An 11,983-nucleotide genomic window follows, 5' to 3' on the forward strand; every position below is an offset into this window, starting at 1 on the left:
TTGATGACAACAGTGTGACATCTCGTTTGTCATGCCACCGAAATGCCATGATGTCATTGGCAGCAAACGCCTGCACCTCACCTCTGCGAGTGCCAGCATCAAACCTGGGCATATGTTTTCGATTTGCACGCACTGTGCCACACACATCTGTCATGTTCACTCGCAAAAAATCACTGAGTGAGGGGCTTGTGTACCAGTTATCTGTATATAATATATGCCCCTTACCAAGGTATGGTTCTATCATTGTTCGAACCACATCACCTGAGATGCCCAATAACTTCCTGGTATTTTGCAATGTATAACTTCCAGTGTACACAATAATATCCAATACCAGACCACTGTAACAATCACAAAGCACAAACAACTTTATACCAAAGCGTTTCCTCTTGCTTGGTATGTATTGCTTGAAAGAGAGTCTTCCTTTGAACAGAATCAAAGACTCGTCAATTACAAGCTTCCTGAAGGGATAAAAATGAGTACTGAATTTCTGTTTCAGATACACAAACACATTCCTAATCTTATATAACCTGTCAGTTCTGTCAGGCCTGGTTTTATCTGAGAAGTGAAGCATACGTAACATTAGCACAAATCGATTCACTGGCATTATATCACTGAAACCTGGTGTTGCAATCAGGGGGTCTGTTGACCAGTATGATTTCACTTTGTGCTTATACACATGTGGCATAAGCATTATTGTGGCAAAGAAAAGATACATCTCAGCCACAGTTGCCTCCTTCCATTGGTGTAGACGTGATTTTGGTGAAAGTATTGTGTTTGCCATGGTGTACTCGTAGTATGTGTTGCTTTCCATGACAATACTTTTCATCAGTGGTTCGTCAAAGAATAATTCAAAACATTCCAGTTCAGTGGCATTGTTCCCAAGTGCACAAGATGGCCGTATTCCACTTTGGCTGCCATCAAACTGGTGGGGATTTGGAACAAAATTGACAGCTTCCTGCCAATCCCAGGTGCGGTCTGCTGGTGGGTACTGGACAATGACAGGTGGTTGTGGTTGTGGAGGTTGTGGTTGTGGAGGTTGTGGTTGTGGAGGCTGGTGTGGTGGGGGAGTGGGGGATGGTGGCCTTTGTTCTAGATCAGCTGAGGCAGCGGCGTGGCTGGCAGCGTGGGTGGCAGCATGGCCCACTGCTGGTGCCTCACCGCCGGCACCACTACCACCACGCACATTTTCCATCCCAATTGCAACAGTATCTTCGTCATTTTCACTGTCTGTTCCTGTTGTACAGCCACGGGATGTACTCCGAGATACACTCCTTCCCCTTGGTATAACATATGGCACACTTCCAGAGCGCATATATCGTCGTATATACTGACGCTTCACTGGGGAATATTGCACTTCACTATCACTACTGGAACTAGTTTGAAGAGCTTGTAGTTCATATTCACTATCACTATCATCACCCATGCTCTCATCTGAGTCTGGGATTTGGGAAAATAGAAGTTTCCTCTTGGGTTCTGGAACAATTGAACGTGAACACGAGGGCCCAGCACCAGAGGTGGAAGGCTGAGGGTCGTCTGGGTTTTCTTCACTATTACCGATATTATGGTCATTAGTTTCGGTCAAAACCTCACTAAAACCACGAAACTCATCTTCACTGGCACTTCCATCACTATTAGAACTGTCACTGGGGAACAAAAGTGTCCCAATTCGCCGAGGAGTGAGGAGCTTCTTACCGCGAGGCATGGTGGACATTGTTTACTAAGAGGGCATTCCCACAATGCACCACTGGGTCCCAGATTTTTTTTCTACCGCGGACACTGACCACGCAGACCCATTCTCTCACACCTAGGCCTATCAGCCTTTTCGCGCGAGATTTGAGGCCGCTAGAATTTATGCGTACTAGTACGTCAAAAACCCCTACGCGTAAGACGTACTAGTACGACGAAAACCCTCAAAGGGTTAAAATTAATAGCTTTAAAAGTTAAAAAAAAAATGTTAATTAAATTCTTGGCTTGATAGGAAGCCGATGCAGCTCAAATAAGCAGGGACTATTGGGAACCCTAGCTGAGAGTGAAAATACCTGTCTACCAGTACAATTCAGTAGATTTATGATTTTAGCAAGCAGTTAAGCAAACCCACAAGCAAACAATTGAAAAAATCAATTCAAGAGGAAATGTGTGTGGCTAAGGACAGAGATACTTGGCTTATCAAAATATTTTCTGACTGCACAGAGATTACAAATATAAGAAGTGCAAAATTCAACAATTTGGCTGAGGTGTCCAACAAACAGCAATAATGAATCCAGGTACAGTAGACACCTAGATCTCTCACTGATCCCACAGGCTGCAAACTGACACTTTCACAATCACCAAATAAGATTTTCATGCACTACTGAACTTTTTTGGGTTACACTTTTGAATCGCTTTGCATGATTATGTGATGAAGTCAGATACTGAGTTATAGACTAGTAAAATAAACTTAATTTATTCACCTTAGAGGGAAAATAATGACTTAATTTACAGACTTTTTTTGTGTGTGCATGTATCTGGTCATTGCAGATAAGAAAGCAGAGATGAACCAGATGCATTAAAATTTATATGAATAAGCTTTTTGTATATTTACCAAAAATGGATACAAGGTACAATACCGTACTGCTTTTGATAATAAATAATTCAAAAATATCCTAGAGCATGGATTTTTTAAAGAAAAAAAATATTATGATAATATGATGTATCTCTTATAATACAATGAAAAAATAAGTTGTTAGGAATATCAACAGCCATATTAGAAGTGTTTTGGAATAATTTTACAAAAAAAAAAAAAAGTAACTATATATTAAGTATCTAAGGAAAATAAGTGCTAAATGTAGAAATCTTCCACCCTCTTCCCAAGAGAAAATAATGGCAAAGCCTATTTGAGCACTTTAGCTTTTCTCCCAAATAAATGACACTTTCTTCGTAACTAACTGGGCAACCAATATTTTATTATCCTTTCTGGGACAGTACTTTCCCAAAAAAGGTGTAAAAGGGGTAACATAATAAGAGTGTACCTTACCACTGTACTGTACAGTACTTATATAGAAACCAATTAAAAATGAAGGAAAGCTACAGGAAATATTCATCATGTTTGTTTGTAAATTCACCACTAAAAATTATACCTACATCAACTTCATTTTAATATCTTCAGGCACACTCACCTTTGATCAAAATTACCTTAAAATTATACTGCTCGTATCTTATTTCTCACTTGTTCATAAATGCAATTACTGGGTAAAAAATACTCTGGTATCTGTAAAGCATAAGCAATATATAACATCTGTTAGGCCTTTTACCTTAAACCTTTTCTTTTAAGCACTGATATCAAAATACTGTAGCAGTGCATTTTACTAAGCTAAAATGTGGTAAAGCACTTTGCTAGTCCAAATATTTAAAGCCAAAACTGCAAATCCTACTCACTGTGTCCCATATCTGGAGCTTGATCTGTTTATTGTCAATTGTGATCATGCGTGCACCAAATTCAACTCCAATGGTGAGATCATGGACAGGTTGAAATCTTTTGTCTGTAAACTGCAGCAAAAGGCATGATTTTCCCACACCTGTTAATAAGAATGACAAAGCTTAAAAGCATGAAAAAATAAAAAAAAAACACTATTATTATTAATGGATGCATATAGAATGAATTGTGTTAGTTTTAGAATGCATCTTCATTTAGTACGGTATATTAGTTCTTACCAATGATCAACTTCGTTCAATTCTGTGAATAACATTTAAATATTTTACACATTGAAGACTTAAAAACTAAATACAAAATGAAGTAAACATGAATCAACACCAACTTAATGAGCACAGTGATATTTTTTAAACATGCAAAATTTAAAACACCTCTACAAACAGTATTTATAGGGTAAGATGCATGAGCACATTTCTGCACAAGGGCCCCAGGGAACCCACCAGGAATACGCCATATCTTATTCAAACCGATACTCACCTCTCTGACCCCAGCAGGTTCCATCTCGCATCTTATGCTCAGTTTACGGCCCCTTTCACCACCACCACCACTCGCTAAGGTAGTTTGCTTGTTATGTCTGACATCAGCTGGGAGCCCGGTAAAGCCCCAAACTCCAGTCGGCATTCAAAACATAACAGCTAGCGGAGGCAGAGGAAACTGTGGGTTCCTTGGTGCCCTTACGCAGAAATGTGTTTTCTAATCAAAATGTAGCATTCAGCAGTTGGAGCCCCTGGGGGCCATCCTGGAATTGTATAAACCAGTACCTTAGAATCGAAGGAAGCAGCTGTTGAATTGTGGTGGAATCCCAGGGGGAGGCTGGTCAAATAGCCCAGTCAGAGAAGGGTAATTTGACCAAATAGCTGACAAACATGTCAGCACATTCTGTGTGATATGACCTCAATGTGGCCCCTGGGTAAAGCCATACCAGGAAATGCATGGCCAAGCATCAGCCTGAGGGGCCAGACCAACTTTGCTGCTGTACATACACCATGCACGAGAATGACCATGACCAGGCAAGCCCCAAGCTTAGTCACAGTCAGAGGACCCTTCACCAAACATGTGGATGACCTGCTAACGACTGACCAGAGATTGGTCTGTCCAATGAGGATGTCACCTTGCCCAACCATGTAGGTGAGGTACCTTGGAATATTTGATGGGAAAAGCAAGTCACTGAAGTTGAAAACACCCAATTTGGGTCCAGGTAGGGCAAGACTTTATACTACAATTTTAACTGCCAGGTCTTGCCCATAAGAGGACATATATAGTGCCTGCAGAACAAGAGGTACCCAAGTTTGATTTAGAGGGAGCATAGCTTCAGTTCTTTAGTTCAAGGTAAAACAGACGAGGGATAAAAGATATTAGCAGTGTTGAAAAGTCTATTGAAATAAGTTTATTAATAAATGCAAAATTGGGAATGTAAGAATGATAAGAGTGGTGCCAACACTTTTGTATGGGTGTGAGGCATGATCTTTGAATGTTGCAGCAAAGAGAAGGTTGGATGCAGTGATATAGTCTATGACCAACATGTGCATACATAATGTAGAGAACTGGGAGAGAAATTAAGAGGATGGTGAAGTGGTATAAAAGGTACATTTCATGAAGGACAGAAGGAAATTGTTAAGATGGTTTAATCACATAGCAAGGATGGAGCAGGATAAGATTGGTGTATGAATCTGGAATGGATGGAAGGTGTAGGGAACATCCCAGTGTTGGAATGAAGTTTTAAGTGGTAGAGGTTTGTGAAGGGATCTGACATGCTGTTTAGCAAGAGGGATTCAGTAAAACTAGTTAGGTGGAATTGGGCTCTGGAGGTGAGGGGTATTTTGCCTACACTCTGGTGGGTATGATGTAGTTAGAAAGATCATTTAAACGGTCAAGTTCATGAACTTGTGTCAAGACAGCTAGAGAATGAGTACTAGTGAATGTTTTGCCTTTTCTTGGTGGGAAACAACTGATGTGTTTAAAAAATTAAGCTACTCGAGTACAATACATGGTATTTCAGCCCACTACTATCTGTAGAAGTTGTTTGTTAATGTTCACTGGAGCATTATATACATATACTGTATATACATAAATATTACCTGTCCAATAAGTTTTAATACCTAACCTACTGAAAGACATTAATTAAATAAACTGCAGTGTTTTTTTTTCCAACAAGCAAAGATTTGGGATAATAAAGATAAAGAATACTTTTATGAATCTTGTTATGGTATTTATAGTTTACTTATGATTAAAAACCACATAGCTACTAATGCAAATTCCATGACAATATTATAAATGTATTTAACTTTATAAAGATATTCTAGAGCACATGTTTAATATTTAATGATCTCTACTGCACATTGCAATGATAACCTGGATAATGTTGGCAATTTTTTACATTTTTTAATTTTAGCTTTTCACTTTTAGCATCTATCGATCAGTATATACTGTATTTCCTGACCTATATGTGTTATGAAACTGAGGTAACTGGCAATTATCTGCTTAATGTTGAGGCAACTCTTAGTCATACAATACAAATTAAAATGGTTTGCTAGTACAGTACAATATTCCGATTTGAGATTTTGCCTCTACATGCACATGGCAAGAACTGCTGATGCTTTAATAATTTTGTGTTGTACAATACTTTATGTATATTAGGATTGTTATGTCTTTTTCCTCACACTGTGAAAAGGGAAGGAAATAATCTAGGACCAGTATTCTTCTACTCTAGTTCATCAAGTGAGTACGCATCATCCATTTACTTACAATACTTTCTAACATGTTCAAGTGATCTATGCTAATCTAGACAATCTTACTATACCCTAAGAGTCTAATGACCAAAAAATAGTATGATCCTCTCAACAGATCATCTTTCATTTGTTGTTAAAAAAATTTTGAACAGATTGATTTCTTCAGAAGACTTTCATAATATAAAGCAGTGGCCCCCAAAAAACGGATATTTATCAAGGTCAAAATAAAATGCAAGTGATCTTGCTGACATTCCCAAGTCAACAGTCAGTGAGGAAAAGTTTCGGATAGTTTCCTACTGGCAAAGAGTTCTTCTATATATAAATTTAATCAAGCTATTGGTAAGCACTAATTTAAACTAATGTTACTACCCAAATCTCAGTCTAAATTATGTTGGACAATGCCTGGGTAACTTGTTAATATTAATGATTATGTCAGATGTAGAGAAATTTCCTAACAAGATAAAATGAAATAGGCTAATATGCTCAAAATACCATAAGAAAAGTGCCAGTCATTATTCTCATGGTATGAAGGAAGATATAAAAACTAACCCATCTTCATATCGCACATTCACCTTGAAAGTTCATTATGTACAAAAAAAAAAAAAAAAAAAAAAAAAAAAAAAAAAAAAAAAAAAAAAAAAAAAAAAACTAGGAATGATCATTCCAAATAAAATGCACTCTTGAGTAAATGTTAGTACCTTCTACTAAATGTACATCTATCCCAAAAATAAAGCAGAACCCCTAGACATGTCCACTGCCACTCCCTTGCTGAGTTGAATGCTAACAAGTTTTTAGTTAGACTTAGGGTACACAAGTTTATCTTACAATGGTCTTGAGGCCACATGTTATGGGCACAAAAAGTACATTATGTAGACTGAAGCTAGGATAACCCAACTGTTATTAAATATACAATAACAGTTTGTAGTTAAGATGCTTTAAGAAGTTACTTGACAGTTCATATTCCCTTCCTCAATACATATTCTTAAATATTGTTAAAGCTTGTGAAAATTTCTCCCTGTAACCTTTTTAAGTAAATTTATGTTATAGTTTGACATGTTATATTATGGATAATGGGACATACACTCTTTTTTCCCCAACACTACAAGATATTAAAAGACGCGTGACAACCTGCAAGCCTTAGTCTATAATACTCTGCATGGTTCCCGTCACATTTTTAACGATCCTAAAACAAAGAGAACGTCTCAGACATCTTCGTAGAAAGTACCTGAACGTCCTGATTACAATATAAAATGGGACAAACATTATCAACACCAAGTTTACCCAAGCAAATCGATTTTCGCCATATTGGAGGACCGCTGATATCAAAGCCGATTCTCACCACTTGTGGCCCATGTTTCCTTACAAGACCATAAATCTCTTGTTCCTTTGCATCTACTAATACTAACCAGTGTCTCCGATAATGATATACTTGAATAAATAAGCGTAGGACATCTCGATAAAGGGGCAGAGATGGGTGACGTAGATGAAAACACGGAACAGCTGACAACGACAGCACCACTGACACACACCCTCGACTTCACCCACCTCTCTCCCATGAAAACAAAGTGCGTACCTTCACTTCTCTTGTTATATGTCCCTATGTGCACAACCCCTCTGCTTAAATTAACATTATAAATATATGTAACGTTCACAAAGGGCTTTATATACCGTGCAAAGGTAAATTCTTACATTTCCCTCAGGGAGAAATTATTCCCATTTTCTACCATAGAGATGAAGTCGAGACTATTCATCGCAGATGTCTCCTGAGTCAAGAATTGATTCATGCACCTCTGAGTCACATGGTGGATGCTAGAAAATGTAATACTTCCATTTATTTTTAGCTGTTATTTCATTTGCGTATAGTGCAAATAATGCATTTTAACTTGAAGAGTTTGATTATCCAAACACAGCTACTCAAGGACCTCAATGGAAATAGTCACTATTTGACTTTTCGGGTTATCTTAGGTAATGTACACCCCTCGAGGGAGGTACCGTGACGCTGGTGAGGGGCTCTTGATCTGGCGAATTGGATCTGTGCTCCAGTTCCCTGAATTAAGCCTGAATACCTTCCACATTCCCCCCACAGGCGTTGTATAATCGTACGGCTTTAGCGCTTCCCCTTGATTATAATAATTGGTAATACACACACGTTACTATGTAGGACAGTCGTAATCATCCACAAAACGTGTATCTGTACTTATATATGCTTACTTAATATTCTTTAGATCTACTGACTCCAAAGGTGATATTAAACAACTTGGAAAAGCATCCCAAATTAAGGGTCAAAAAATCAATAAAACGTAAACAACTAATCTCCTAAACAAAGGAACATCCTCAGCTTCTGATAATGTGTATAAGCTTAACAGTTTACTGTATTGAATAGCTAGACTGATAATGGTAAGGTAGTGAAAGAAGCCCAGTGGAAATAAGTCACTGACTTTTCAGGTTATCATGGAAAATTTACGTTACTATGTAAAACCATTGTCATAATCCAAGAACTGTGTAACTACCTTAATAAGCTTACTTAATTACCCTAGTGTTGTCGATAAGCTTTGAACCCCGTTAATAAACCAACCAACCAATATCGGTAGCAAACTGAGTAAAAATAATTTAACCTTCTTAATTAACACAACCTCTAAATTAGTTTCATTCATTAAATGACTTTGAAAGTCAGCGAACGATACGAAAGAAACAATATCTACGAGAAAGTTGCACAAATATTATTTCCACCTATTTCAATATTTCTCAACAAATAATTTGAAGAACACACGTTACCAGACTCTCCCAAAAGGGCCAGGATAACACCCACGTACAAAGTGGTGATCAAACCATCTCTAACAATTACAGGTCCAATATCTAATCTACCAACACTATCAGAAATATCTGAGAACGTGATTCACAAGCACCTGTAATCCTACTTGACCAAACATAATGTATAAATAACCAGCACATAGGAGAGAAGCTTATAGCGACGTTTCGGTCCGACTTTGACCATTTACAAGTCACACTAATACACGAAGGAACGGGAACCAGTGCATATATAGGGAAGGGGGACAGGGGCGAAAGCCAGTATCTATAGGAGAGGGGGACAGGGACGAAATCCTGTATATATGGGGGAGGGGGACAGGGACGAGACAAAGAGAGGAAGAAAGAAGTGGAGAAGTAGTGGTAGAGGTAATGCTGCTAGTGGAAGTAGTATTAAGTAGGAGAGCAGTGGTAGACTACTCCCACTACTACTTCCACTACCAGCATTAAATGTATCATTATTTCTCCACTTCTTTCTTCCTCTCTGTTGTGTCTCTGTCCTCCTTCTCATATATATATATATATATATATATATATATATATATATATATATATATATATATATATATATATATATATATATATATATATTTATTTATTCATTTATTTATTTATTTATTTTATTATCACACTGGCCGATTCCCACCAAGGCAGGGTGGCCCGAAAAAGAAAAACTTTCACCATCATTCACTCCATCACTGTCTTGCCAGAAGGGTGCTTTACACTACAGTTTTTAAACTGCAACATTAACACCCCTCCTTCAGAGTGCAGGCACTGTACTTCCCATCTCCAGGACTCAAGTCCGGCCTGCCGGTTTCCCTGAATCCCTTCAGAAATGTTACTTTGCTCACACTCCAACAGCACGTCAAGTATTAAAAACCATTTGTCTCCATTCACTCCTATCAAACACGCTCACGCATGCCTGCTGGAAGTCCAAGCCCCTCGCACACAAAACCTCCTTTACCCCCTCCCTCCAACCTTTCTTAGGCCGACCCCTACCCCGCCTTCCTTCCACTACAGACTGATACACTCTTGAAGTCACTCTGTTTCGCTCCATTCTCTCTACATGTCCGAACCACCTCAACAACCCTTCCTCAGCCCTCTGGACAACAGTTTTGGTAATCCTGCACCTCCTCCTAACTTCCAAACTACGAATTCTCTGCATTTTATTCACACCACACATTGCCCTCAGACATGACATCTCCACTGCCTCCAGCCTCCTCCTCGCTGCAACATTCATCACCCATGCTTCACACCCATATAAGAGCGTTGGTAAAACTATACTCTCATACATTCCCCTCTTTGCCTCCAAGGACAAAGTTCTTTGTCTCCACAGACTCCTAAGTGCACCACTCACCCTTTTCCCCTCATCAATTCTATGAGTCACCTCATCTTTCATAGACCCATCCGCTGACACGTCCATTCCCAAATATCTGAATACATTCACCTCCTCCATACTCTCTCCCTCCAATCTGATATCCAATCTTTCATCACCTAATCTTTTTGTTATCCTCATTACCTTACTCTTTCCTGTATTCACTTTTAATTTTCTTCTTTTACACACCCTACCAAATTCATCAACCAATCTCTGCAGCTTCTCTTCAGAATCTCCCAAGAGCACAGTGTCATCAGCAAAGAGCAACTGTGACAACTCCCACTTTATGTGTGATTCTTTATCTTTTAACTCCACGCCTCTTGCCAAGACCCTCGCATTTACTTCTCTTACAACCCCATCTATAAATATATTAAACAACCACGGTGACATCACACATCCTTGTCTAAGGCCTACTTTTACTGGGAAATAATTTCCCTCTTTCCTACATACTCTAACTTGAGCCTCACTATCCTCGTAAAAACTCTTCACTGCTTTCAGTAACCTACCTCCCACACCATACACTTGCAACATCTGCCACATTGCCCCCCTATCCACCCTGTCATACGCCTTTTCCAAATCCATAAATGCCACAAAGACCTCTTTAGCCTTATCTAAATACTGTTCACTTACATGTTTCACTGTAAACACCTGGTCCACACACCCCCTACCTTTCCTAAAGCCTCCTTGTTCATCTGCTATCCTATTCTCCGTCTTACTCTTAATTCTTTCAATAATAACTCTACCATACACTTTACCAGGTATACTCAACAGACTTATCCCCCTATAATTTTTGCACTCTCTTTTGTCCCCTTTGCCTTTATACAAAGGAACTATGCATGCTCTCTGCCAATCCCTAGGTACCTTACCCTCTTCCATACATTTATTAAATAATTGCACCAACCACTCCAAAACTATATCCCCACCTGCTTTTAACATTTCTATCTTTATCCCATCAATCCCAGCTGCCTTACCCCCTTTCATTTTACCTACTGCCTCACGAACTTCCCCCACACTCACAACTGGCTCTTCCTCACTCCTACAAGATGTTATTCCTCCTTGCCCTATACATGAAATCACAGCTTCCCTATCTTCATCAACATTTAACAATTCCTCAAAATATTCCCTCCATCTTCCCAATACCTCTAACTCTCCATTTAATAACTCTCCTCTCCTATTTTTAACTGACAAATCCATTTGTTCGCTAGGCTTCCTTAACTTGTTAATCTCACTCCAAAACTTTTTCTTATTTTCAACAAAATTTGTTGATAACATCTCACCCACTCTCTCATTTGCTCTCTTTTTACATTGCTTCACCACTCTCTTAACCTCTCTCTTTTTCTCCATATACTCTTCCCTCCTTGCATCACTTCTACTTTGTAAAAACTTCTCATATGCTAACTTTTTCTCCCTTACTACTCTCTTTACATCATCATTCCACCAATCGCTCCTCTTCCCTCCCGCACCCACTTTCCTGTAACCACAAACTTCTGCTGAACACTCTAACACTACATTTTTAAACCTACCCCATACCTCTTCGACCCCATTGCCTATGCTCTCATTAGCCCATCTATCCTCCAATAGCTGTTTATATCTTACCCTAACTGC

General features: G+C 38.8%; 1 protein-coding gene across 2 annotated transcripts in view; it reads right to left on the reverse strand.

Annotated features, from left to right (window-relative positions):
* Positions 1–7,754, reverse strand: part of Rab2 (RAS oncogene family member Rab2) — a 41,982-nt gene extending 34,228 nt beyond the window's left edge. Inside the window, exons 1-3 of one of the 2 annotated variants that reach the window (XM_070082251.1) lie at positions 7,605–7,729; positions 3,947–4,208; positions 3,415–3,554 (exon numbers count right to left, since the gene is read on the reverse strand). In XM_070082251.1, coding sequence (XP_069938352.1) covers positions 3,415–3,554; positions 3,947–3,977 — 171 coding nt within the window. In that variant the 5' untranslated portion in view covers positions 3,978–4,208; positions 7,605–7,729. Of the gene's footprint in view, positions 1–3,414; positions 3,555–3,946; positions 4,209–7,604 lie in introns of both variants that reach the window. The other variant, XM_070082250.1, reaches the window with a different exon arrangement.
* Between the last annotated feature and the right edge of the window lie 4,229 nt (positions 7,755–11,983).

Source organism: Cherax quadricarinatus, chromosome 7 (assembly GCF_038502225.1).
Source record: "Cherax quadricarinatus isolate ZL_2023a chromosome 7, ASM3850222v1, whole genome shotgun sequence".
NCBI classification, from domain to species: domain Eukaryota; kingdom Metazoa; phylum Arthropoda; class Malacostraca; order Decapoda; family Parastacidae; genus Cherax; species Cherax quadricarinatus.